Genomic DNA, 27,930 nt, shown 5'->3' with positions numbered 1-27,930 from the left:
CTGAGAAAACTTGCTCCAAATTACAGGGTGGCAAACCAGACCAGGCCAAGTCAGAGTTATACTCAGCATAAAGCATCACTGAGTGAAATCCTTTCAGTGAAAGCCAGTTTCTTTCCCTTTGCAAGTCAGTGCTCATGTACTTTTGATTTCACCCCTCAGGTGTGGCAGCTGCTGTGTGGCTGTGCAGGGAAACTTCACTATCATTTGACTGTGCCACTTCACTGCTGCGAAGCAGCTCTGCTTGGTTCTTCTGTCACAGAGTATTTGCCAGGCTCTGGTACTTACTCTGGAAGTCCCACATCAGGGCTCTATCCAGACCCATCTGCTGTTACACTGGTTCATCCTAAGTTTTCATAGATGGGAAATAAAATGTAACTGTGCTGTCATTTCACTTATAGCCTTTTCTGATATGATGTTATGCTTAACCAGAATCTCCAAAGCCTTTCAAACTGAGCTCAACTTGGGTCTGTCTTCTTCAATATCTTTACTGATGAGCAGCTGAGGGAACTGGGAGTCTGCAAGGTTCAGGGGAGACCTTATCACTCTCTATGAAGACATGAAGGCTGTGAGGTGGGGGTCGGCCTCTTCTCCCATGTAACTAGTGATAGGACTAGAGGGAATGGCTCCAGTCACACCAGGGGAGACTCAGATTGGATGTCAGAAATACTTCTCCAAGAGAGTGGTCAGGTACCAGAACAGACTGCCCATGGAGGTGGGGGAATCACCGTCCCTGGAGGTGTCCAAGGAAAGCTTAGATGTACTGAGGGACATGGTTTAGTGGGAAATGGTGGCGGTAGGTGGATGGATGGACTGGATGATCTTAGAGGTCTTTCCCCACTGTGGTGAGTCTATGATTCTAATGCCAACTAAACTGATATGCCCATGAAAACTGACTGTACCTTAAAGCCAGAGCAAATCAACTTTGCTGTTTCCTTCCTGAGGTCTCTGTTTTATACACATCCCATACTCAGGTCTCTTTAGAAACCCCTGACTTCTGACTGATTTCATTTGCCTTATGTTCAGTACCTTATTTAGGGTTAATGTATTTGTTTGCTTTTTTAAGAGGTAGTTCTCTTAATTGCTTTAACCAGGTAGAACAAAGTGAAAGCGCTCTCCAAAGCAAACTTTGTGTGGTGAAAAGGAAGAGCAGATACTCAGGAAAGGAAGCTTTTGGCCTAAGGCTTTAAGTGGTGAATGACTCCGTGCTGTTTCTCCTATGAAACTGAAAATGACCTGTTGAAGATCTCAAACTTTTGGGTTGTTTTGCCCCTGGACCAGAAATAATAAAGAAAGAAGCTTTTCAAAAGCAAGGACTGAGAGTATTGTGAAGGCAGCAAAGGTTATTTGCATTAACACAAGGGAATGGCTCACATGGGAGGGGGCAAAAATCTCAATTAGATCCATTGCCTTGTCTTGTTCAAAGGGAGATTTTCAAAGCAGAAGTTGTTTTCTTTCTTCACAACTGCTCAAGCCAATGAATAGAAGCGCTAGAATTCATTTTTGCTTATATCTTCCATTGGAATCAAATCCTTTATAAAGAGCTGCTGGGGAAATAGGGCTGTACATTACATTAACTTCAGCAGCAGCTTTCGGCTTGAACTTACTGCTCTGTTATCTCCCCCAGCTCCGTCCCGCAGCACAGCAGGCCCTGGCATGCCACTAGCTTAACTAACTCTTATTTTGCACGCAGGAAGAGACTTGTTTGCCCAGTCACTCAAAAGGAAATTCCATATAAACCCACACTGAGCACTTCATTATCTCGCATGGTTCTAGAAATACCCACATTTTAAGAACAAAGGAGTTCTTACAAAGGCCCACTTCAGAGATCCATACCTTCTGCAGCTGCTGGAGACAGCAAGAGAACAGCAACCTGGCACACGGGGAGATTTGGTTCACTCAATGCTAGATGGAAAAATGACGAGTCTCAATTGGTCAACCCTTGTATTTTCCTGCATATAGAATTCCTTATAGCAAAACTAAACGCTCTCTTTAAAAGAATGGATTCTGATAAAAATCTGCTGTAAATCCGGCTTAGTGCCACTGAACAACAAGTAAGTTTGTCTCACTAACAGTACTGCTGCTTTCTTGTAACCAAAGGACTCCATTTTCACTCAGCATTAGCACGGATGAATGTATTCAGTCACCGAGACTTGCCTTACTGGTAGTGCAGAGAAACAGACACACTGAAGGGTAAGAAACTCAGTCCAAAAGAGAGCGAAGTGCTTTAGATGCATACAGGACCAAAGGTTATGAAGGTAGGGGCGCAGCACAAACAACAACTGCTATGCTTCATTCTTACAAACTCAAACAGCAGAGATGTTTTACAGCACTTTGCTATCCAGCAAGTCTTCAAGTAGGTGGCATCAATGCGCTACGTTACCCTGAAGACAACATATCAGATGCTATACAAACTCACACAGTTGAGGATGCCGGTTTTAATCGGCAGGGAAGTTTCTGTTCATACAGGCTTTGAGCGCAGTAGATTTTGGCCTGAAGGTTCCCACCACCGAGCGCATCTGCAAGTTTCGATAACACAGGGAAGACAAAACTGCAGTAAGGCAGCTCTTGAAAAAAGCAGTATTTATTTTAAAGTACAACCCAAAGTTGTAGCCGTAAGAAATGCACGGGGTATCTTGTTTTGTTCCACAAGTCTTGGCTGTGTGCATTTCACTTCAACTTAAAAATGCATTCATTCAGGTTTACAAATGTACAAAGAGCACAGAAAGTGTATTACAGTCTTACCAGGATGCTCTTACATTCACCCATTTTGCTGTTAAGGTTCTGTGTTGCTTCTGCTGTGGAATTTTTCTGTTTTTTTTCTGGTTTTTTTTTTTTTTCTTTTTTTTCTCTTTTTTTTCTTTTAACATTCTTAGAACCTGTGTTAACAAAGACAGCCTTATGTTTAAAAAAATACTCTGCATTTTAGCACAAAGTGCCTTTTTTTTTTTTCTCTTTTTTTGTTTTTAAATTAGAACCTGGAGGGTAATACTGGAAAAAAAAAAAAAGAGTTTAAAAATCAAAACCGGTGCTTCCATAAAAGTATTGCATGCCGGGACCATCCTGGAGTTCTAACTGCCTCTTACGTAGAAATGGCAGATGGTGAAATAGGAAGCAGTGACATTGTCCAGATTGACAGGCTTTGGCTGTAGGTTGGATTTACGGCCACACCCAGACTTTTCCAAGCTTATCTGTAATCTCACACTACCATATTGCGGGATAGACTTTAAAAAGGAGCAAGTGATGAAAGTGTGACCGGGGGGGAGGGAAAGAGAGAGGGGAAAAAATAGCCATGACCAACAAATGCCTGAAAACGATGGGTCAAAAATTTGCATTCAGAATCGTATCACCACCTGGATTAAAGTTCTTTTCTTTCGCTTAGCTTTGGGTTTCAGTTTTCGTGAGGATAGTGTGAATTAGACCACGGATCTGAACTTCTTCTTCCAATTGTTGGGCTCCAAATTCTCCAAGGATTGTAGGTCTGTCCCATGTCTTCAGCGGGATTGGCAACGGCGGCAGCAGTGGGTGGAGGAGGAGGCGGCGAGGAGTTTTCATTACCCATGAGATCAATACCTGACAAGGCATTTGTTGGAGTGGTGAAGGGAAGGCCACTGTTGAGATTACTTGACCAGATGGAACTGCTGAATGGAGTGGTGGACCACAGGCCGCTCGGGTTGCCAAGGATTGACTGCGGTAAAGACAGAGCTGCATGAGTAGCTGCCAGGTAACCTTTGCTGTCAGCTTTTTCTTTATTACTGTTATTATTACAGCCCCTTTGACAGTAAAGTATCTAGAAAAAAAACAAGCCTGCTGTAGAAGCCCTTCCAGCCCTCTGCTGTGACACACAGTTTTGAACTACCTTTACTAGACCTTGCCCAGAGGAATCACGCTAACGATCACCAAATGTGTCTACGAACTGAATGGGCTACAGAGTGCAATTACATTACAGGCTTTTAAGCTGTTTTCATTTGGGCTTATACATCCCCACGCTATTACTAATTTAAATAGTACTGGTATTCAAGGGTCAAAAAGCATCAGCCACGTTAAGCTAGTTTGAGCAAGATGGATAAATAAAGACAAAATTCAAGCTGTAATGGAAAGTAGCAGCGATCTTTGATCCTTTTTGACAACTTGCAAACCTATCTCCTCATACACTTACCTGTTAAAAAATAAAGAAAGGATCACACAGTCTGTCTGAACCTTCACGTGTTCAAGCCCACAGTATCTCCCCATATTCCCAGTATATACATTTTTTTCCTATCCTTAAGCTGTCCAGTGAAAGAGAGAAGGAGTGGTACAAGAGCCATTCAGCAGTAGCAGTGACTGCCCTGGCTCTACAAGTCTCTCAGACAAATGGTGTTGCAGAGCAGCGGGATCTGCACTGTGCCGTAACACATGAGTTTGGGATGGATGGACAGGAATGACAAGCTCAGAAGATCCCATGCAGAATTGAACAAAGCCCAGTTTAGATAAACAGTAAAGGTTAACTGCTGTCAGTATGCTGTGCACCTGACAGTTAAAATAGAAATCTCTTTAGAAAGCAAATAGGGTGAACTCTGAAGATGTCTTCATTTTAGGTTTTTATTTTTTTCTCCCTTGGAATGGAAAAGACACCTTCAACCTTATCTGAAACTGGCTAGACAATACTACATTAGCAAAGACCCCCTCGAAGAACTTCATGCAAAGAGGTGGATAGGAATTTTGAGCATACTATGAGCCAGCATCATTCTGACTGTCCAGTGTCACTGGGATGTGGACCTAAACCAGGGTGACAGTTTCCAACTGTTACATAACTAATGGTCACATTTAAGCTATACAAGCATTAGACTGCTAAGCCTACAGCAAGAAACACTCGTCTGCTGCTCAGAGAGCATCTCTAACACACTAAATCCACTCTATTTCTTGCTATGGGCAAAAGAGCCAGGAACTATTCCAGTGTATCCCAAAAAGCACTTAGGAGAGTGGCAATTGCTCATGAAGTGGCAGCAGCAACAAGAAAAGGATTGGCAGAGCAGTATCTGACAGACAGCTACAGCTTGTGGCACAAAGTGGCCCACAGACAGAACTACGTGTAGGAAAATGGAGAGGCTGTCGTGAGAAAGAAATCTGAGGAGGAGGAGTACCAATGCAGCACGGCTCAAGGGGAGATGAGATGCAGAAGTCAAATGCTATTTAGTACAGAAACAAAGAATTGTGCATAAAATGGGAAAGCAAGAGGACTGAGGATGATAAAGTCAACTTCCCCAGAATCCTTCCTAGAAAAGAAGGTAGTCTAGGAGCCACTATACAACTACTGTTTGCAGGAAAAGATTTGGCTCTTGTACCAGAAAGAGGAAATGCACAAGCCCTGGTCTGGTACCTGCCTTCTTATCTTGTATTTAGCTTCACTTGCAGGAATAGCCAAGGTTTCCTATTCTGACTCACCACAAGCATTGAGAAAACACTGTCATTAAAAAGGCCTTGAACATTTCCATCTGTTGGCTGCTTCTTGTGACCTTCTTGAATCAATTCAAAAATGCCTTTTTTCTTTCTCCCCCTCAGAATCATTTAAAAGCAGAGACTAAAAATTCTTCTATATCATTTACTCAGCTTCTGTCTCAGTGCTACCTGAAGCACAATTCCAGGTAGCTTTTGTAAGTGGCTAGGACACAAGCTGTGAGCTAGAAAGACTGTTCTGGTTGTCCCCAGCTCTTCCTTCTATCATATGAGAAATCTGCCCTCTATGCATGTAAAAGCAGCTGTCTCTCCTTTTTATATCTAGTGATGTTACTAATGATGCACACTATGTAACGTTACAACTGTAGTTTTAAACACAAGGCAAGAGAAGGGTCAGCAAATGCAACTGGGTGATGTAGACAGCACCTCTTACCACAGAAACATTTCAGAAGGAAAGATGAAGAATGATTTCCCCTTGCAGTGAAAACAACTACTATGCTGCAAGTTTTCTTCTGATGCAAAGGTATAAGGATGACTGAACAATGCTACAGTCTAAATGTGTTTGGCGTTCCTGTTGTTTCTTTCTCCCCTTTCATCAAGGCCTCCATCAAAATTAGCAGTCAGTTTAAATGCTTCTACTTAAGCTCAGTCATCTGGTATTATTTCTAAGCTGAAAAGAATACACTTGAGTTCTTTTGGATTTCAATGTTAATTTACAAAGAGGTGCCAGGCTGGATTCAGCAAGAAGAATCAAAATAGGAAAGTTATCACACTGGTTATTTTGCCACTGTCCATCAAACTAGAAGTGACAGCAGCAACACAGGAGCAGAATGCCTTAAGCATGTAGAAATAGAACATGTGGCTGTAAGTGCTCTCATCACAAATTTCATCATCATCACCTGCAGGCAAGCAGACTAACAGCTCATTGTCCAAAAGCCACTGCAACTTAAATTCATGGAACTATTAGCACTCAGCTTAACTTTTTTGTTTAAATTTTAAAAAATCTCTAAATAAAATGATACAGCAGATAGTGAACAGGTTAGTAACAGAAACAAGACAAAGTATTTGCACCAAAATACTCACTGCAGTTGTATGAGTTGGTGAACTTGAGCTTGTTGGCCAAGAGGGTATGGAATCTGTAGCTGAAGGGTCCCAAATGGATGACGGAACATGATTGAACTCACTCCAGTTTCTCTGAACATCCTGCCCATAAGCAGGTCGAGCTAAACCAAGCTTGCTAAAAACCTCTGAAAAATACAATGAAATCAATCTGAGCACGTTACTGTTTCTCCTTGTTCATGAACATCAGCAGACTTGCATAGTCCACTGTCCCTTCCCATGTTTTTCTGTCAGGTCCTGCTGCACAAGGAGAACAGATTAGAAAAGGTCAGGCACAAATACAGATCTCAGCTCACTTGCCCTGTATGGGGAAGTGGCTACAAATTTAGAATCATGATTACAGTGAGAAGCAAAGTTCTACACGTACAAATAATTCCACAGGTTGATACTGAATGAAGTATCTCAGAAACCATTTATGCAAAGGCAAATAAAGAATCTGGCAGAAACACAGCAATACTGCAACTCCTGCTAGTTCAGCATAGCAAGTTCACTGTGGTTGCAGGAGGTGATTGTGCTGAAGCAGCCTCTCAGGAGTGCAGCACTCCCTTCCCAGGTGACTCCTGACAGGGGATGTGGTACCAGCTGTGCCCAGACTAGGCAGGCTAGCCCTGTCTCAACTAAGCGAAGGAAGGACAGCACCTGTGCTCATGGTTCACATGTTGCCCGCACACAGAACTGATCCCAGGCACCTTACAGCCACCCCTCAGAGTCACTGGAGTCAAGTGTTGCAGACGAAGTGAAAGTAGACCCCAGATATTTTTCAGTAGACACCCAATCCGATGGCACGCAGATGCCACATGAAGCTTGTTTTGTTTACTGATCTTTTGCAGACACCTTAAAAAATGCCATGCATCCTCAATCATAGTACGAGAATCCACCTCAACTATGCAGAGCATCTGTGTCCCATAATATAACCTGCCTGCATCAAGGCCTCAGCTCAATAGCCACTTACAGAAAGTTGACCTATCTAAATATAGGAATTAATGAATGGTTAATATGCATCAGTTCATTATACAGCTACACAAACACTAGACAAAAACACAAGAGGAAAGCAACATGAAGGATGGGCCATTGCATCACGCATATAGCAATGGGTTTATGTAAGCATGAGGTGTTCAGGAAACCACAGGTTTCATAGCACACTTCTGAGACCTACTGCAAAGCTTCAGGGGCAGGATGAAGGGGAGGAAAATAGTGAGAACAGACAGTGAGAAAAGAAATATAAAGATATTCTTCTGAAACCGAGAAACTTCTAAACCAGTTGTTTCCAGCAAAACAACATCTAAGACTTTCCACCAACACTCTGGGCTGAAACACAGAGTATACCACCAAACTATGAAGTGTTTTCCTATACAGCGATCCTTTTGGGGGATACGTGTGGGAACAGAACCTGTGCTTAGAAGAGTGGAATGGAAATACACCATTTCTTTACCTGTATTTACCTGTACAGTACCAAAAATATTTGAAAAAAATACACTCACCTCCAGTTAAATTAAAAGAATGTCCAAATGCAGAGAATGAATTGAGAGGTGTGAAGTCTGGACTGCTGGGGTTGCTGATAGGACTCCACAAACCCGAACTAAATAATAAGAGTAATAGGAAAGAAATATGCATTAACACAGTCTCACCAACAGTAACGCTGCACTGGTCCAAACAGAAATATGTACAGATGTGCACGTATGCATGCACACACACTATATATATAGACAGACAGATGTACAGAAATATAAAGTGGTGCCCAAGGCTTGGTAAATTAGCTTATCTTTGTTTCAAAAATGATGACAGGGAAACACCATTATCCCGTACATAGAACACTCTGCTCTAGATACGATGCTCTTGGTCTGTATTCTGAGCTTCAACAAATAGAAGCTCTGTTTTTCAGAAGCCTCGCAGGCTCCAGGATGCAGCACAGCTTTTTGACAAGCAGAGCAAGCTTAGAACTGCTGAGAAGGCATACAAATGCTCACATTCTAGCTTGTGGATAAGTTTCTTGAAAATACAGATTGGTTAACTGGAACTGGTGTTAAATAGTTACAAAAACAATCCAAGAACTGACCCACAAATCTTGCACAGAAAAGCAGTTCCTTTGTATCCTGGAACTCGATTTCAAATCTCAGCCCTACTTCAGAAAAGCTACAAAAAGCCACTCTTAAGAGACACATACAGCCAAAATCTAACAAAAAAGGCAGCGTGATCAGAAAAAAGCAGAAATCCCCACTGTACTGAGGAATACAACTGAGCATGGCTACTTCTACTCAGAACTTGAAGTCCTGCAGTTGTCCTGGTTTCAGAGTTAAAACAGAGTGACAGGTATTGCTGTACAGTGCAAAATGCTGCCTGTGAATTATTTTGAGTCACCTTGGTACAGACTCCTAAATAATGAAAGAGCCAAGCTGAGGTCTCCTTCTTTGGATGCCCAGAGGACCCAAGATTGTTGTGGTACTAGGAATGAGAGTGGGAGTCCTGATCATACCCAGAATGTCACTCTCTCTCCTTCTGAGAGATTCACAAAAAATCAACATTCAGAACTCATAAACAGAATAAACTCCATTCACTGCCTTCAAAATGCCACTCTTTCCTTACAGGCTCTTTTCTAAGAGCGCAGGTATTTCCAAGAGGTATAAAAATTTACCTGTCAGAGCCATCACTGTCAACAACTGTGTGGGAAATGCTGACATTGCTGGAAACGTCTGTCTTTGCTGGGAGAACCTTTGGTAAGCCACTGCCACCTGCAACAATAAATCTAAAATGAGGCAGAAGTAAAACAACTGACCAGCCTGACCAAATATTCTGGAATCACAGAATCGTAGGGGTTGGAAGAGACCTCCAGAGATCATTGAGTCCAACCCCCCCTGCCAAAGCAGACTCCCCACACCAGGTCACACAGGTAGGCATCCAAGTGGGTCTTGAATATCTCCAGAGAAGGAGACTCCACAACCCCCCTGGGCAGCCTGTTCCAGTGCTCCGTCACCCTCACCATAAAGAAGTTCTTGTGCACATTCATGCGTAACTTCCTATGCTCCAGTTTCTGGCCGTTTCCCCTTGTCCTGTCTCCACACACTGATGAAAAGAGTCTGGCCTCTCCACTTTGCCCCCCACACCTCAAATATTTATCGACCTGGATCAGTTCCCTTCCTCTCAGTCTTCTTTCCTCAAGGCTAAACAGACCCAGTTCACTTAGCCTTTCTTCACAGGGGAGACGCTCCAGGCCCTTCACCATCTTTGTGGCCCTCTGCTAGACTCTTTCCAAGAGATCCCTGTCTTTTTTGTACTGGGGAGCCCAGAACTGGACACAGTACTACAGATGAGGCCTTACCAGGGCAGAGTAGAGGGGGAGGATCACCTCCCTCGACCTGCTGGCCACAGTCTTTTTAATGAGCCCCAGGATGCCATTGGCCTTTTTGGCCACGAGGGCACACTGTTGGCTCATGGCCAATCTGTTGTCCACCAGGACACCCAGGTCCCTCTCAGCAGAGCTCAAATACTCAGAGGTATTTATTAAGCCAGGCTGGTACAGTACCTGGGCTCTTGTCATAACCTGCAGCAACAGCAGCAAAAGTTGGGTTTCCATTCCTTCCTGGAAGAGAAGCTGCCTTTGCCAGCTTGTGTTTGGTACCACTGGGCTGCTTGCTTCTTGTTTCACTTAAAGGGGAGGAAAAAAGTGAGGAAAAAAAAAAGTTTATCGTTTTAGACTTCAGTACTTTGATAAACAAGCAACAATTTAATCCTTTATTCATAAAAACACTAGCAGTAGTTCAGCAGTTTATGTAGATGCACATTTCTGTAATCTAGCAAGTTGTAGTGAACTTCCCCAAAACATAAATAGCACTCTACACTATGCACAATATCTGCAAAAAAGCAGTTTCCAGAGGAAGAGGAAATGGGTACGAGAAAAGAGAGATGTGCCATATCAAAGCACACTGGTTCCTCAAGCATTCTGTGCTTGTGAAATTAGTAGGAGGTACAGATCTGAACTCACTTGCTGCAGCTGCTGTTCACAATGCTGCTGTAGGTACCTCCTCGTGGCCCAAAAGCTAAGGATGCAGGAGGAGGAGGAGGAGATGGAGAGGCAGGCGTAGGTGAGGGCTGTCGCTGTTTCAGGAAAGCATCTGCGTTCATGGTTTGTAGAGAGAGTTTATAAAGGTTGTCTGTAGCTATATAAAGAAACACAGAAGACTCTCATGTAGTATTACTTTAAGATGATGGCTACTCATACTCTGCAATGAATTCTGTTTGAAGAACTATTTAAAAGACTGTTCCCAGTCATTAAAAGCAGCAGCTCCTTCCTTACATTCACTTACTACTATTCAGGTTTACTGACTACTGTGAGACTACTTCAATGAAAGCATGAACTGATTTGTATGGAAGAAAAAGAATGCAACTTCTAAGCAAGAGCTGTGAGGAGGGCAAACTTTATGATCACATGCAGCCAAGAAGAAAATGACTTGTTTTTCATCAAGGCCTTACAGTGCAAACAAAAAAACTTGTAACAGTGCTCTACCCTACCCATTGCAATAAGATGCTTTCAGTGTTTCCTCTCGAGGAGGGATCATTTATTTAATTTCAACTTTGGCTGCAGAAAGATGAGGGAGAAAACCTCAATTAGCTGTAGGAAATAAATTTTGTTTTCAAGCAGTAATTCTCAATTCCTCAGCAGTTTCTGAAAAGTGATGGAATGAGCAATGTTCTGCCCATGTGGTGTTCAAATCTCCCAAACTGTACTGGATGCTACAGATATTAGGCTTACTGCAGATAATGGGAGCATAGATACGCAGGGAATAAAAGCTAGGCTAAAAACAGATCAAGCCTGCCTACAGATATGCATTGCAGGAGACTAATTCTGTCATCCTCCAGTGATTACTCACAGCTGCCAGCTTTGTGAAGCGGCACAGAGTCCCACTCAGGTGGTGGAGAATCCTTTTCGCCTTCTGAGCTGCTGGTGTTTCCTAGCTCCTGTCCAGACCCACCGGGGAGAAACTTTGATAATACTGATGGCCTGCTCTCTATTAACTTGTTTGGACCTATTAACAAAACAAGCAAAAAACAAAGAAAAACCAACAACAACAAAAGAAATCAGTGGATAATAAAACAATTAGCTTTCTTAACATTAAACTTCAGATTGAGCATTCAAAAGGTTTACAAGCAAGCAGATAGAAAGTCCCAAGAAATTTGTGATATGTGAAAAATAGGCTCACACTACCTCTTGTTTTTGGGAGGTTTCTTGATTTGGACACATTCGTCAACAGGTGCTGTGTGGATACCTTGGATGGAAAGGTTTTGCGCTGTTTATTTTCCAGTGGGGGAGTATAAGGTAATTCCAAGGAACTAAATGAAAACAGAGATCCATTTATTTTTCAGACTTCAGAAGTGCTGCAGGACATACATACACATTTACCACACAGGCTTTACAAAGGACTGCTCTCCTGTGCTTTCCCCTATACAGCTTATGCTCACCTTCAAAGTGATTCAGAAGCACAGTTTTGCTGTGATCTCTTCTATTTCTCCTACATACAACTCCACCCTTTCACCCTTCCTAACCTCAGCTTATCTCCTTCTCACATGGGCATTCCAGCTCGCTCACCTTCCAGGAGTAGAAAGCCTGCTCAATTACACAGGGATAACCAAGAGATGGCAATTGCAGTTTTTCCTCTCTGTTGCCAGTCGCATGCTTCTGATACGCTATTGCCCCAGACACACAGGATGACTGATCACAAAACTATTTCAACCCATCAAATTTATCTGTCTGTATACTGTTCTGTTTCTCCAGCTGTTTGATTTTGTCCCAGATGCTATACATTTTCTAAGGAGAGCTGTTGTATTCATGTCTTGGAGAAAAACTCCAACTCAATTTGGGCCTCTGAATACTGTCACATATAACTACATCAAGAGGCCAAAAACAATCCAACATACCACACCTCAGTCTGGCAAAGTTTACTTTTGTGGCTCTCCAGTATTCATTTTGTTTAAGAAATTCAGAATGAGATTTCAAAATAACTGTCTATAGCAAGGCTGAGGTTCATTTTTCCATTGTCTATCATCTGCAATCTGTCAGGATTGGAATGGCACTGGCAGCAAGTGTCTCTTTTAACAACATACCCAAGATGCTGCTAGCTGTAACTTCAGCTCAAGTAACTACAGTAACTAAAGGTATTCATGTTACAGTGCTGCCACTGCACAGAAACTCCTGTAGAAATATTCGCTCTATACTGTATCTGTTATTACAAAAAACTTGCCATCACTTAACCCCATTTTCTTCTCTGGATTTAGTCCTCATATTATTAATTGACTTTACATCAAATAATCATTTACAAGCTTCAGATGTTCCAATACCATGAAGGATGCAGAAGCTGCCTGGAGCTATATGTGCTGTTGTCATTATCCAGTCTGGCAGCCACAACACAAATGGTTATCGATCCATCTTCCATGATGCCTTCCTGCTTTGTTGTGCTTACCTGGTTTTCACATCTACAGGGATTTCTTTCTTGATACTTGTTAGCAGTTTTTTACTTTTCTGCTTTATTTGCACCATTTCATTTTCAGGTTTTTCTGGTGTAACTTTTCCCTTTTGTTTTTCAGGTTCCTAAAAAAGACATTATAATGGGATGTCTATATTGATCAAATGTGTATGCGCTTTATTCAGCAAACCCAATAGGCTAGGAGCATGCACAGAGACAACTACTACAGTACTGCTGACAACCAATAGCTCATTCCCACCACAGTCACTCAGGCATTTTCAGTCCTGAGAAGACATGATTCAAACATGTTGACACCGCCCTTTTGTAAAGAGGAAACAGAGCAGTGGAAGCAAGGACTGTGAAAGGGAGTTTTTATAATTAACCTTCTGCTGCTGCTAGCTATTGCAGCATATGAAAGTGGGGGGGAAAAAAGAGACCCTATTCCTAAATGCCATGCTCCTCTAACAGGTAATCTCCTGTTAGGAGATCCACAGAAGTCTCCTTCTATGAGCAGTGCTGTACCTCTTTGAGAAGTGGTTCTGTATCTGGGTTGGAGGTTTCAGTTGTGGTTGAAGAACTGTCATCATCTGCCAAGGAATCCTTCAGTTCATCTTCCTGTTGTTTCCCTTTTCCTCTTCTGTCCTTTTCTTCCCGTTTCTTTTGTGGCTTCGCCTTCCGCTGAAGTGCCTTCCCTTTCCCTGAGGAGATAAGGACATTCCAGATTCCCATCAGCAGTACACTGTGATGGGCTTGTTCATTTCAGAGGCTAACCCACATGATAAAACCTCTGAAGTTTGCCTGCTTTGCTCCTGAGGCCTAATTCCATTGCCTCTCTGCAGATGTAGGCACCTCGTTGCACAGAGTGCTTCTCCGCTACATTCCCAGTGCTCCTTTTGAACGCCTTATAACTCAAATTGACTACCACCACATAAAAGTACATTTAAACACAAACTTCAGAAATTGGTACAAGTTTTATCATTCTAACAAAGGAAGAACTGAAAGGCTTAGCATCCTTGTCAGTTCAAAAGCAAAGCAAAGCCTCAGAATAAGACTAGAGAAGATGAGAAGATTCACTATAATATGGTTAGTTTGGCAATAACGTGTGTGTCTCTCTCTCTAGAAATCTCACACCCAAATGAAGTGACTTTTCTCAACATATTTTACTTTTTCAAAGTGCACTGTATATTAAGAGCCATGGCTAACTGACTAGAATTATTTGGCTTGACATACTTAAGTGCTACTGCATCTCAATGAATGGAAATAGTGCACTGAACACTTCAGAAAGCTTTTAATCACCTCTCTTGAAGCAATCCACATATTAATAAATAGTGCTAGTCAAATGATCAATCATATTTTTCTTATATTTTCTATAGGCTAACAAATAGAGCAGAGGATAAGCTCAAAATGCAGAGGTTTAAGAACCTTCAAAACAAAGCCAGAGGTCCTTGGCTTGCAAAATAGAAGACTATAAAGTAGAAACCTGGGGAAAATAACAGTGAGAACAGTATTAATACAGAGAAGCTGCGTGCATATGTGGAATCATCATCTCACCACTGTCTCTTGCTGTTGTTGCACAGGATAAATGCATTCAAAGTACTCCTACTGTGCCTTTTGGTAGACATGACATGTGCCTTATCAGATCTTCCTTAAATACCGTCACTCAGACTAAGTACCTTCCTTAACACGCCACGCAGTGCCTGCCCCTCCTGCTTCCAGAACACAGTCAAAGACTCAGCTGTACTGCGTTGAATAAGTGAAATCAAAAACTGGGATTTGAACCAGCTCACATCAGAATTCAGTTTGGTAGAAGAACAACGATGGCTGCTCTGTTTAATTTGACAATTTATCCCTCAGGGAAAGTTTGTACCAAAACAGAGATTTGCCGCCAGTATTTTGGCAAATACCAGATATGCTTCAAAGGGCAGCATCTTCACATTTTGCTTCTTTCAGATGTTTTCAGTAACAGTAACAAAAACACTGCAGATATAATGTTTGTTTTTAACACGAATGCAAATGCAAGCATAAATACAAGTAGCTCTGCACATAAATTTTCTAGGGGTCAGCCTCACACTTACTGAGGTGTTCTATTTTTGCCTCAGAAGGCCTCATGCCAATATTTGCATCACCTTTAGTCTACATTCAGGACTGCTGAACAGCTTAGTGCTCAGCATTAGAAAATTTTCTCTAAAATCATAGAATGTATGTATGATTGTACACCTAATGGTGTAGGAGACCCTTAAAGGCCATCTAGTCCAAGCCCCCTGCAATTAACAGGGACACCTACATGTAAATCAAAGTGCTTAGAGCCCTGTCCAGCCTGACCTTGGAGGTCTCCAGGGATGGGGCACCCACCACCTCAACCTGTACCAGCACCTCACCACCCCCACTGTAAGAGACTTTAACATGCTGTCCTAAAACACAAATATAACTCAAAGCAGCTGTTTAACATAGATCTAATGTAGCCTCTGCAGTACTCTGCTAAGAACTAAGTATTAAGAACATGAAACAAGAAGACCGAGGGCTGAAATCTGGCAGAAGACATTCTGACATAGAATTTTAATTCAGAAGCTACTGTTCTCGCAAGTGTCTGCAAAGAGCTCTAGCTGTTTATCTAAAGACAAAGATCAGTGTGCATGTGCAGATCTGGACAGATAATGGAACTTCCTCTTAAGTTTTACATTTAAAAGAGTGTGAATGGAAATGGGCAAGTTTTACTTGATATCCTGAGCTTTTGAAAGTCAAGTTATAGATTACAGATAATGCTTGTAGTTATACAAAGCTGATCCAAAGAGAAGCCTACATTAATAGCTTTATGATTATCTGCTCTGAGAAGGCAAATTAGTCAAGAAAACTATCTGGACTGCAAAGTAAAATAAAATATTCGTTATATGCTGTGCAATAAATAATGCATTTAAATATTCATGATACCACCACACCAAACCACTAATGATGCAAAGTCTCTTTAACAATAAGAAAAAAAGTGAACTATCTGAATGCATTTGCAAACAAGAAGTTGGAAAAAAAACAGGAAGCCATATCAAAAAGTGAACCCACATAAGTGATAAAGACTGAAGTATTTTATCCTATTTTCATCAACTCTACCAAACTGATAGACAAATAACGAAAGTGCAGATCTGAAGATGTATTTAATTACGGCTGACAAATGTATTTCAGGGTCTATCAAACACTTAGGAGCTGCTGTTTGCTGAGATGAGATCCCAATACAAAGGCTGCTAGAAACTGCCATAGGAGCAAAAAGGTTAACATAGATACACCGTATTATCTGATCAGAAATATGCTTCTGAAACAAAACTCCACCATCCCCACATAGTGTGCAGCAGCTACACCATAGAGCAGTCTCGGAGTGCAAGAATCACTTCCTCTGCAGACTGAACTACAAAAGATGCACTCCAGAAGCACTCCCAACTTACTCAGGCATTCAAGTACACAGCCTACATCAGCCCACTGTAAATCCTCTCAGAATTGCCCCATGGAGATGATGCATCCTCATGACCAGCCATGTTGCTATACAGAGCTCCAGTGCCACACTGTTCACTTATGTAGACACTGAGTATGGAACCCACATACAGTTATGTGTCATTTGCTGAAGTGCCATTTCGCCTTTATGAAATTGATACCAACAAGCTGGTTCTAATTCTTTAATATTAACTCCTCCTACCACATCCCCCTGCATAAATGGAAAAGAAAAAGGAAACTACCATCAGCAGCCCAAATAAGTAAATAAACAGAAGCTAGAAATAAAGTAGCATGTTTTTACAGGATCCCCAGAAATTGGGGCTTCAGTCTATCATTTCAAAGTCCAAATGCAACAACACGTCCATTCTCAAGTCATTTAAGTCTTCTGCTCATTACTGAATACTGTGAAACTTTCCTCTGTTGCTATGTATGATCATGCAGGTATTTCATGATTAACTTACTTCCCACCTTTTTCTTAACTTCATCTCTAATAAGCAAAACAGTATCAGTACTGTTTCTGTACAGCATTGCTAGGGAAAAGTGAATATTCATTTAGAAATAAACACATCAAGATTAAATTTGTAAGAACGAAAGTAGGATGCAACTGAGGTTGTGAATACAAAAAGCATGGTAAGAAGCTCCCAGACTCACAGCATCATCAACACTGGAGGGGACCTCTGGAGATCAAGTCCAACCACTGCTACTGTAGGTTCCCTAAAGCAAGTCACACAGGAAAGGCAGAAGTAGGTCTTGAATGTCTCCAAAGGAGACTCCTTCTCTGGGCAAGCCTGTTCCAGTGCTTTGTCACCCTTAAATATTTTTTTCCTCACGTTCAGATGGAATTTCATACAGCCCTGTTTGTGCTCATTGCCTCTTGTCTTGTTGTCCAGGATCACTGAACCATGATGCCATGCTCTCAACACCTGCTCATTACATATCTATAACAATTGATAAGAGTCCCTCTCTCTGTCCTCTCTTCTCCACAGCCCCAGGTCTCTAAACCTTTCCTCACAAAGGAGATGTTCCCAGCCACTCATCTTCCTCACAGGCTTCTTCTAGACTCTCGAGAAGGTCCCCACTCTTCTTGAACTGAGGAGCCCAGAATGGGACACAGTTCTTCGGATGTGGCCTCACCAGGGCAGAACAGAGGAGGAGGATAACCTCCCCCAACCTGATGGTCACGCTCTTTGTAACGCATCCAGGATTTCGCACTGACCTTGGCCACATGGGCACACTGATAGCTCAGAGCCAACCTACTGCCCAGCAGGACATCCAGATCCTTCTCTAGAGAGCTCCTTTCCAGCAAGTCAGCCCCTAACCTGTACTGGTGCGTGCAGTTATTCCTCTCCAGGTGCAATGCTCTGCAATTGACTTTGTCAAACCTCATGAGATTCCTCTCTGCCCAGCTCTCCTGTCTGTCCAGGTCTCACTCAATGGCAGCACAGCCTTTAAGTGTGTCAGCCAGTCCTCCCAGCTTTGTATCATCAGCAAGTTCTACTCCAACAAAGATTTCATAGTAATGAAAGTAAATGACATAATGAATGCACATAGTGTGTGAAACTCAATTAATTATTTAAAGCATTAATCAACTGAAAAGATGCATAAGGAATTTAAACTCAACTCCAGCCTCACACAAAGATGAAGGCAACTTATACTAATTTGATGACCACCTGACATAAAGTATTTTCTAAAATAACTTCAAGCGTAAGCATGAAGAATTCCATTCCGAAACAATTCTTCCTCTCTCAGATTTCATGATATACTAGGACAACTTCCCTTTCTCAGCCCCCAGCTCCAAGTACAAAAGACAGAGTGAATGATGCTAATCCAAAGGCAAAAGAGTTGCAATCAAAATAATTCTTTGGAGAGCAAGAAGTCTAAATATTCAGATTTGCTTTCATCAAAATGTTCCAAAGATTTCACAGGAAGAATCATAACCTGGCACTGCATGGAGAATTTGACTGCCATAAAAGAAAGAACGTGTTCAAGATGCAAGCAGATACAGAAGAGTAGGAAACAGTTGTGAAGCTACCCCTTTCCACACTATGAAAACATGACCTTTACAGTTGATTAGATCTTGTTGTGCAGCTTACACAATGAATCATCCATTAAAAAAAAAAAAAACAAAACAGAATTTTATTACCTTTATTTTTCGCTAGTGGAGATGGGGGTTGCTCTGTAAACACATCCGGGGAAGGGGTTTCTGGGTGGTCAAAGTCTTTTTCCATGGTTTCTATGAGTCCAGTGAGATCTGAATCCTCTGAGCTGTGCCTCCTGCTGCTGGCACACTCGGCATGAGGTGGGCTGAGAAGTGGTAGCTGTGGCAAAGCGCTTTCAGTCTGTTGCTCTTGCTGCTGGGATCCGGATCCTGAGGGATGCTGGAGGGGCTGCTCTGCCAAAGCTGTCGTCTGCTGCTGTGTTGTCTGCTGGTTCTGCCTTGTGCCCTTGGTTCTTTTGCTTGTGGCATGTGTCTGAGCTGTGGCACCTGAATCCAAGGTAAAGGGGCTTGCTCTGTTCACTGACTGCACAGAAGTTGCTTGTGCTGAAGTCCTATTATTAGGCATGTTTGAACTGTTTTTGGACTTGATGTTTTCAACATCAGGTGCATTTCTATTGCTGTGAAGGTGTGCTGTTGCACTGCATTGTTTATGATTTGCTGCGCTGGATCGTGAAGATGAACTGCCTGCTCCATAGATCCCTCTGGAGGAACCATGATTAGAATCTGACCCAAGTGCATTCAAGCTGGAAGAACAAGGAGTGTTTAAACATACTTTGCAATGTTTTAGCTCTTCTCCTTGAAGAAAAGAAACACTATATCCAACGGAAACCTTTAATTACAATATTCTTGGCATATAAATTAAAAAAAATACCTAAAACTTGTTTGTTGTTGACAAGCTTTTACTATTTCCTGTACACTTGCTCTCTGTACACATGAGCAGGGTTTGTTTTGACAATACAAATATTCCTCACAACCACAAAGTTTGGTTTTTGTAGTTCATTATCTTTCATCCATGGGAGAACATCTATTCATTCACTAAAGAGTCTATTACTTTTTAACTGGCCTTATAACTAAAGGGGGAAGCGAGGGGTAGGGGAAAACAAAAACCAAACTCAAACCCATACATACTTTCCATCAGATGAAATTCCAACTATTCTCCTGAGATCAAGTGGCCTTCCCATATCGAAGGGTGGGCCTGAGGCCTCAAAAGACAAGCGTCTTCTAAATGGCTCCCAGATTCCTTGAGCTTCTAGATAGGCTGTTCCAATTACCAAGAGAAAGAGTACACTGCACAGAAGAGAGACACTCAGTTAAATATTGCTACATTTGAGCATTTTAAGGCTTACGAATACAATCATCCACGACAAAAAGTTTTTATCTTATACAGAAAAGCTGAAAACTGCACCCAACTCACATTTCTATCTAAAAGAAACATAAAATACCTAAATCTAACATAACATACAGAGCAATAAAACTGAGAAGCAAAGCTGGAGAAGCAGGTCTGGCCCCAAGTCCTTGATTTTAATCCAAATGAAAAAATGAAGATAGAACTGAAATACTTTAAAGGCATCCAGGAGGCCGCCAGCTCTCACAGACTTGGTACAGTTCCATACAAAAACCAAAGATCCTCCACAGCAAATTGTACTGCAGTTCAGAGAACTAAAATTAAGGAGTGCTATTTCAAGTTTTACAATTGCATCTGCAGTGGTGTTTAGGAGTTCTCCACTTACATAATGCACTGCAGTGAACTATATTTCTGATTAAGCAATAAAATCGCTGCAGAGACATTCGGCATAGTGCTATGGCTCTCATCTTTTCACGGGTGGGAAATCAAGGGGAAGGAGATATAACATCGATGGTTAAAGACTGCCTTGCCTATTACCATAGAAAGTTTGTGCAAAATTAACTTTGTATTAGCAATTTCAGTTTCTGTTTTCCTCCCAGATCCAACTGCTGGTTTTTATAAGCCAAATCTTCACAGAAAATGATGAGATACCACTTGCTGAATTCAAGCTGTCTAGAAGAATTTGGTCTAGATATCATCTTTTATATTTTAACTGTCAGCAAAAATCCAAGCAGCTCTGGAGACCAATTCAGCTGATTTTAGCTGCTTATCACTAGTTTTTCCCTTTCCAGGGATTAAAACGGATAGCAGATTCATAATCAGACAGCAGGAAGTAGGCAAAATAAATTTCATCTGAGGTGCTAACAAGAAATAAAAAAGTTAAAGAAAGGATAAGTTTTCAGGCAAGCTTTCACAAACTCCTAGTCAAGAGAACAACACCTGCCTTGAGCACTAGGCCCTCAGATATATAGCTGCTTTGGGGATGTGAAGAATGAGGTGTCACCATCAGTACTAGGAATTATATTAGCAACATCTGAAAATATCGTAACATTGATACCAACAAGATTACTGCATCTCTATAGTGCTGTACAAACTCGAGATGGGGACACACAGAGTTTTGGTGCCACTGATGTGACACAGGAGTAGATGCAACAAATGGTCACCTCAAGGGCTTCTCCTCTGCCACACTCAGAAGAACCATACTCATTTTACCAAAGCAAACTGTTCTTTACTAGGAGAGTGGTTAGGCCCTGGAACAGGTCGCCCAGGGAGGTTGTGGATGCCCCGTCCTTGGAGGTGCTCAAGGCCAGGTTGGACGGGGCCCTGGGCAACCTGATCTAGTAAAGGCGTATGTTTGGTGGCCCTGCTAGGCAGGGGGGTTGGAACTACATGATCCTTGAGGTCCCTTCCAACCCAGGTCATTCTGTGATTCTGTGTGTTGGTGGCAACAAGCAAACCTCCATATTAGCATACCCTGAAAGCTAGAGGCTGTCTGTGTGCCTGGTCCTTGGAATATAATGAGGTGGTCACATTAGGACTCCTCTAATTTGCTGCTGAGAAGTGTTTTCAACTTGCAGAAAAAAAAGAAGTGAAATGATTAGCATTGGTGTTGTTTTGTGAAGTCCAATCAACAGATACAGTACATGTAATGTTACTCAGGCAAGATACACATGAGCTTAGAACTGTTATTCACTCTGTCAACAGACAGAGAAGAAATTAAGTTTGCACATTTCTTGTAGATATATAGAAGAAATACAAAATAAGATCAAAATACTGCATTCATAGCAAAATCCTAAAGAACCAAAGAAAAAGAAGCAAACTTCTCTATTTCTTTAATCAATCCCTTGACAAAGAAAGACAGCCTGACTAAATACTTATGCAATGCAGTAAAGCAAAATCAAAAAGCCAGCACCTGAATATGAAAAAAGAACAAAAAAAAAATGCAAGGCTTCATTTGCTATGAATGTAGTGGATAATGCTTTAGATGTGCAGTGCAGAGGAAGGCCACTTTTTCCATAACAGGCATCTACAGCAGCAATCCATCTCACACTGCAATACAGGCTTCACACCACCACAAGAAGTAAAACATCTGTTGTTACTGATTAAGCATTAATACTATTGTTTTCTCTAGATAAATGTAGTGAGGAAAAGCATCTTACACCCAAGGAGATGAGCAGGGAAGCACTGTTTATAACCTCTGGTTTCAAAAAAATACAGATAGATCTATACCCAGGTTAGACTAGGAAAACACAATGGAACTTTCAACTCAGATTTCAACCAGTCCCTTTGAGGAAAAAAAACAGCACCAATATACTCCGACATAACCTCAGAGCGCTCAATGTAACAGACAATGCCCTTCAGGTTCTCAGAAATTCCATTATTAGTATCACCAGTTGTCTGCCATGTACAAGTGGCAGCAAGTTAAATTCATCTAAGGCATTTGTTCAGCTCATTCAGTCACTGCCTCATATCTTTCTAAAGCACAGCACTGCAGAAGCAGCACTGCTTCAACCTCTACAGGAATTCACTGCTAACAGTGCTAATACCTAACTCAAGTTTGACTTAATCAATTGTCAAAAATCCACATACTATCAGAGCTAACAGGATCTTGCCTAACAGTCCCTATTCTGCCCTCATTTAAAGCAGAAAGCCAGTACTTTTCAGCCTAAAGCTGTTCACATTAAATCCCCAGCAGCTTTTATTAACTGTTCTTTTGCCACACCACATACTACACTAAATATAACATGCATTGAGTAAACATGCCTTTTTTCTATAATCTATATTTAAGAAAAGGTACCTCACACACATATACTGATAAGAAAAAAAATACACATTACCTCATTATTCCTGAGGTAAGGATGTACAGTGCCAATTCCCAGTTGGGCCTGGGTAACGCTTCTGCACATGTTGCTAGCATATGATATGGAAGGGATGCATTCAAGATAAATATGAATTCAGAGCCTCCTGCTGTGATGAGTTTTAATTCACGAATTACTCTGGAAGCAGTGAAATCTGGTGTAAACCTGAAAACAAAGTAAAGCATGTAGATATACACACGCACACATGCAAGAAAACAGCAGCTATACCTAAGAAATGGAACTGATCATTTATGTGAGCTACATTTAAGTGAAAATGCCATGCTTTTTGAAAACATCACTACATTTGTTTCATCACAAACTGAGATTGTTGCAAAAAAAAAATGCTAGTGAAGTTTCACTGCCTGCAGTGTCTTGTACATCCTCTTGCATAACAGTAGCGCCTTCTGAACTATTTAGATACTGTATTCCAAATACCCGAGTTTAAACCAAGCAGCATCAAAGAGTAATTTTTGGTGCAGAGATCTCCTACAATAAAAATGGGCAGAATTTAACCATTGCTGTCATTTAAGCAACAGACGAAATATTCAAGACCAAAATGCTGTTCTTTATGATTTTAATCCTTACACCAAGGGCTCTTTAGCATGTACTGCAATGCACCAAAAATATACATAAGTCTAGATCTCATGTGCATTCATAAACCAAATGAAGGAAATGGATATAAAACCGTGTTGTAACATTATACCAATCCATTAAGTTGCATTTACTGGACAGTAACAAAAATAACACTATAGTTCGTCACAGAAACTTAAAGACCTTTTTTTTTTTAAAGAATAATGTTTGCAAGAAGAGAGAAGTTTTATGCTTTAGGCTGTATTTAAAAAAACCCTCAAAGCTTAATTAAAAACCCTCAAAATTCAACCAGTATTCACTGCCTCTGAAAATACCATCATTTATACCAAATTCCTGATGTCCAGCTCTATTCAGATAAAAGAAAAACAACACTTACAATATGACTATGTCTTTAGAGGCATTGACACTTAGTGCAAACTCTTGACAGTTAACTACTTTAAATCCATATCCTTCGCATGTATAGCCACTGATTTCCATAGTTTTCACATTAATCTGCAGCTGCCCCGTGTTTTCCACTTTAAACGTTCTTCTGAGTGTGAAATTTGGTTCTTTGTATTTCATTTCTGGAAACAGAGGAAATTAATTAGTGCTGTGCTAAAATGATGCTCTTCGCTACGTACATCTTCTACAGCAGAAGGGAGCTCTGTCAGTATCACACATCAGGAAAAAGAGCTGACAAGGCCCACAGAAACCTCACAAAACCTGCAGGAACAGGTTTCTGCTCTCAGTCTGTTGTACACTTGCACAGTTCTAAAGCACTCCAACTCATCAGGGAAAGAAATGAAAAGCCCAAAGTCTGACAGCACTACTGCCTAACAAAAATCATCTCAGATGTAGGTTCTGTGATGCACCACTTGGCGCAGTGGTATTCAGTTACAAGTCCCAGCACTTGAAAAATGAAAAGTTATCTTTTTGTGCCTTAAGGTAAGGTCTATTGTTAAGCTTCATTAGCAAAAAAAAAAAGACCCCAAATGCTAAATCACAACATATAACGAGGTAATGACTAAGCTTTATTTGAAATTTTCTTACTCATTCCTGAAAAAAAGACAACCAAAAACACTCAGTAAATAATGCAGTGCATATGGAAATCTGCTAATTCATAATGCAAATTTTAATACCAGATAAAAACTAAATTGCTTTTGCCAGTCCTTTTAGAAATACAGCTATCCTCTCGCCCTCCTCTCAGAACAAGCCTGCGGCAAGGAGCAGAAAGCCTCTGACCCCGGAATAGAATTTGCCTGTGCTTACTTTCCAAAGAACATATCCTTTGTTCTTCCCCTAGCCTTGTGCAGATTTTGAGTGTCAGGGGACAAAATAGAACACAAAACTACAAAACCACAATGCCTTTTTTTTCCCTTACATTCAGGAATTATACTTCATTCCAGTACATTGCTCAAATTTTCACCTCCAAGATCTTGAATTCTACTGGACAAGGAACCTTCCAGTTTTCCTAATTTTCATATTAAAATTTAAAGATTAAATATATCCTTTTCTGCCTAAATTAATACGCAACATTAATACATTTAAACAAACAAAAAAACTCTGACACACTAGAATAGGGAAAAAATGTTTCCCCCCCATACATGTTTTAAGTTGTATGCTTAAAATGTCCCTTATTTTCTCTTCAGAACAGCAGTTCACAAAGTACTCACTTTCTGAACAGTCTTTTAATAGTGCTTCTGTGATTTTAAAGCGTAAAGAACTTCCAAGACCAGGAGGTTTGCCTGCAACCTTCAAGCTCTCAGTCGTTCCCTGTCCTTGTACCATTATGGCATCTATTACAGTCAAATTATTTCTGTATTAAAAAAATAGAAGAGAGTGGTTTGGGAATATTCATGAAAGGATTATGCAGTTTATTGTTCCCGCAAGCTTATCTACAGAATATGAAGTTATATACCAGCCCAGATAATTCCAAAGTACAGAAGGAAGTAGCACCAGTTGTCATAGACAGAATGCTTACAAGACTAAAGCCTAAGAAAGCTCAACAGAGCATGCCAGTAATAAGGATGAACTAGATATAGTTTATATTTCATCATCATATTAATGTATCACATGACAGAAAAAGTAAATATTTATGCATACAGAGCTCTTTACAGGCATGACTGAAATAGCAGCTTTATCTTAGAAATGGTATCCGTAACTAGATACCCTACATTCAAAGCAGTACAGTGTGTATTTAAGGAAATAAGTCCAAGTATAAGGATTATATGTTTATATTAGCAAATATGTACCGAATACTGCTTAAGTACTGGAAAACAGATTTATCTTAAAAGTTAATTGTGGTTTCTTCTGACACATGATTCTGTAATTACCCTTGTAAAAGTGAGTTTCTGACAGACAGCAAGCATAACCATATACATAAATAGAGATACATCAGCAATTCAAACTCATTGCAGAAATATCTTCCATACCTGATAACAATTAACGATGAAACAGTTTTGTTAAGAACTGGAGAGAATTTTACTTTGACTGACTTTCTTTCCCCAGGTTTTAACATTAGGCTTAGAACTGAATGACGAGCCAGGCTTTTGGTAAGTCCAACAGTGCTCTGCAGTGGTTGGACCTTAACAGAACAAAGAAAACAAAGCAATACTTTCAAAAATAGCAATTTTTAACATATATTACATAGAACAGAAACTGGCAAACTGCTTGCATTGTAGAAAAGCTTCTACAAGAACAAATTAACAGCATGTTTCATTGGGTTGTTTTAGCCAGAAACAGTCTTCTAGCACAATAAATTCCCTATTTATAAGTTAATTATCTGACAAGCAGAAGAAACACAGCAAGACGGAACAAAGCTAAGCTATACACATGTGGACTTATAAAGCTCTAATACAAAAAGAAATTCTGAAGTTTTTAAATGTATATCTTTAACACTAAATTAGCATTAAGTCATTATGCAGCTTTTTCTACTCCTACAGAAACATATATACACTGGTTTTCCAGAGTAAAAAAGGAAAAAGGGGGAAGAAAAAAAACAAATTAAGATAGAAGGCCTACTGAAGAAAAGTGCATTTTGTCTAGTTTCCTTTTAGATGCAATGCAAGCATCAAATTGCTAATCTAAAACTAATTGTAAATGGAGGGAAAGAGTACATATATTGGATGTGAAAAGGAATTGATCAGAATGTGATATGCTCTATCTGAAAACATGCATAGTTAAGCCTGCACACAAAACTTACCAAAAAGGTTTTAAATAAAGATCAAAGCAATGGAAAATTCAGTACTTTGCTAACTTTAGAGCTACAAACCACAACACTGATAAAGCAATCCTCAGTATCAGCAAGAGAATGAATAAAACTGCATCAATACAGGTTTTCTGCAACTTGTGCATTTCTATTGTAACATAAACCTACAGTGAAAAATTATAATGTAACTGTTGAAATTTAAAATACTTTCCTACTTCCCCAGTATTATCCAACAGAAGCATCATATTTTTTGACCCCTATCCCTTAAAACGTAATACATGCATGACTGAACTCTTCTTTAATATTAAAACTGTATCTAAAGAATGCAATGGAATACTTACACAATTTCTGAAGACCTGGAATTCTAAAGTACTCAGATTGAAATCCGTTGGCTTACTCAAATTAAACCTGGAATAAACACAGAATGTTTTTTTTCCCCTCCATTCATGATGAAAACAACCTATCTGCACTTATTGCAGACTTTAGCACAAATCAAGAACTTAGAGAAGGACTCAAACAGCACACAGCTGAGTGGATCACTTTCCTTTCCTCATAATTTTTTTCCTCATTACTTCAAGTTTAGGACAAAAGAAGTATAAATTCAGCATAAATTCAATTGTATGTTCAACGCTAACTAGTTTAGATTCAGTTCCCAGCTGGGCTAATGATTCAAGTTCTAGAAATGGACAACGATAACTACCAAGACAATGTGTAATTTTTGTAAAATGCATTTTGCTAGAGAATGAAAATGCCCAACATACTCTAAAACAACACCTACCGTTCTAGCAGTTTATCAGCAAATGTGGATGGGTTAGAATACAGGGCTACAGGAAGGAACTGAACATACACGGGAACATCAGCTGGATTTTCCAGAAAAATTTCTTCTTCCTAATCAGAGACACAATGTTTGCAAAGTTCACGTTTGGTTAATTTTAAGTAGAAAAAGCTATTAAATATACAGTCTCTGAAAAATTGATGTTATCAACAAAATAACTCACCGATGAACTGTTAGTATTGGTGAGTGGGAAGCTCAACTGGCGTTGTGAGCTAAGTATGGAAGGCCAGGCCATTTCTGCAGTAACTGTCAACTGAACATCCTTCTGTAGATCTGTGTCCACTTCAAATATTGCATTCAGCCTGTAAAAAAATAATTATAAATCTTACTTTACAGGAGCCAAGTGCCAAAAGCCTGGATAAAAACAATCCTGCAAAATGCAGAGTGCTTAGAAGCACCTTGAAAAACAGCATTAGGTTGAAAAGATGTATGTTATGTTAATTTATTTAAACAATACCACCTACCACCATGAAGATCTGTCTCTATTTACCACTAATAGAAAATGCAACAGAAACCCCCCAAAACATGCTCCAGGAGACCAACTGAAAACTTCAAAAAGAATTCACTACTTAAATATTGTCATCAACATCCATCCATTCTCTAAATTCTGTTAGAGGGTATTTAAGGATAA

The 27,930-nt window shown here is 40.4% G+C and overlaps 1 protein-coding gene across 1 annotated transcript in view; it reads right to left on the bottom strand.

Annotated features, from left to right (window-relative positions):
* Nucleotides 1-2,319: 2,319 nt before the first annotated feature.
* TMEM131 (transmembrane protein 131) overlaps nucleotides 2,320-27,930 on the bottom strand; it is an 89,214-nt gene continuing 63,603 nt past the window's right edge. Inside the window, exons 23-41 of the mRNA XM_072351370.1 lie at nucleotides 27,463-27,601; nucleotides 27,243-27,352; nucleotides 26,806-26,872; nucleotides 25,689-25,840; nucleotides 24,930-25,072; nucleotides 23,654-23,840; nucleotides 22,666-22,851; nucleotides 19,612-19,770; nucleotides 18,628-19,226; nucleotides 13,530-13,705; nucleotides 13,005-13,132; nucleotides 11,753-11,877; nucleotides 11,418-11,573; nucleotides 10,532-10,706; nucleotides 10,073-10,194; nucleotides 9,185-9,281; nucleotides 8,034-8,131; nucleotides 6,517-6,680; nucleotides 2,320-3,685 (exon numbers count right to left, since the gene is read on the bottom strand). Coding sequence (XP_072207471.1) covers nucleotides 3,389-3,685; nucleotides 6,517-6,680; nucleotides 8,034-8,131; nucleotides 9,185-9,281; nucleotides 10,073-10,194; nucleotides 10,532-10,706; nucleotides 11,418-11,573; nucleotides 11,753-11,877; nucleotides 13,005-13,132; nucleotides 13,530-13,705; nucleotides 18,628-19,226; nucleotides 19,612-19,770; nucleotides 22,666-22,851; nucleotides 23,654-23,840; nucleotides 24,930-25,072; nucleotides 25,689-25,840; nucleotides 26,806-26,872; nucleotides 27,243-27,352; nucleotides 27,463-27,601 — 3,280 coding nt within the window. The 3' untranslated portion in view covers nucleotides 2,320-3,388. The remainder of the gene's footprint in view (nucleotides 3,686-6,516; nucleotides 6,681-8,033; nucleotides 8,132-9,184; nucleotides 9,282-10,072; nucleotides 10,195-10,531; nucleotides 10,707-11,417; nucleotides 11,574-11,752; nucleotides 11,878-13,004; nucleotides 13,133-13,529; nucleotides 13,706-18,627; nucleotides 19,227-19,611; nucleotides 19,771-22,665; nucleotides 22,852-23,653; nucleotides 23,841-24,929; nucleotides 25,073-25,688; nucleotides 25,841-26,805; nucleotides 26,873-27,242; nucleotides 27,353-27,462; nucleotides 27,602-27,930) is intronic.

The sequence above is a fragment of the Excalfactoria chinensis genome, chromosome 1 (genome assembly GCF_039878825.1).
Source record: "Excalfactoria chinensis isolate bCotChi1 chromosome 1, bCotChi1.hap2, whole genome shotgun sequence".
Lineage (NCBI taxonomy): Eukaryota > Metazoa > Chordata > Aves > Galliformes > Phasianidae > Excalfactoria > Excalfactoria chinensis.
The sequence above is the reverse complement of the archived record's forward strand: the minus strand, read 5'-3'. Positions and strand labels throughout refer to the sequence as shown.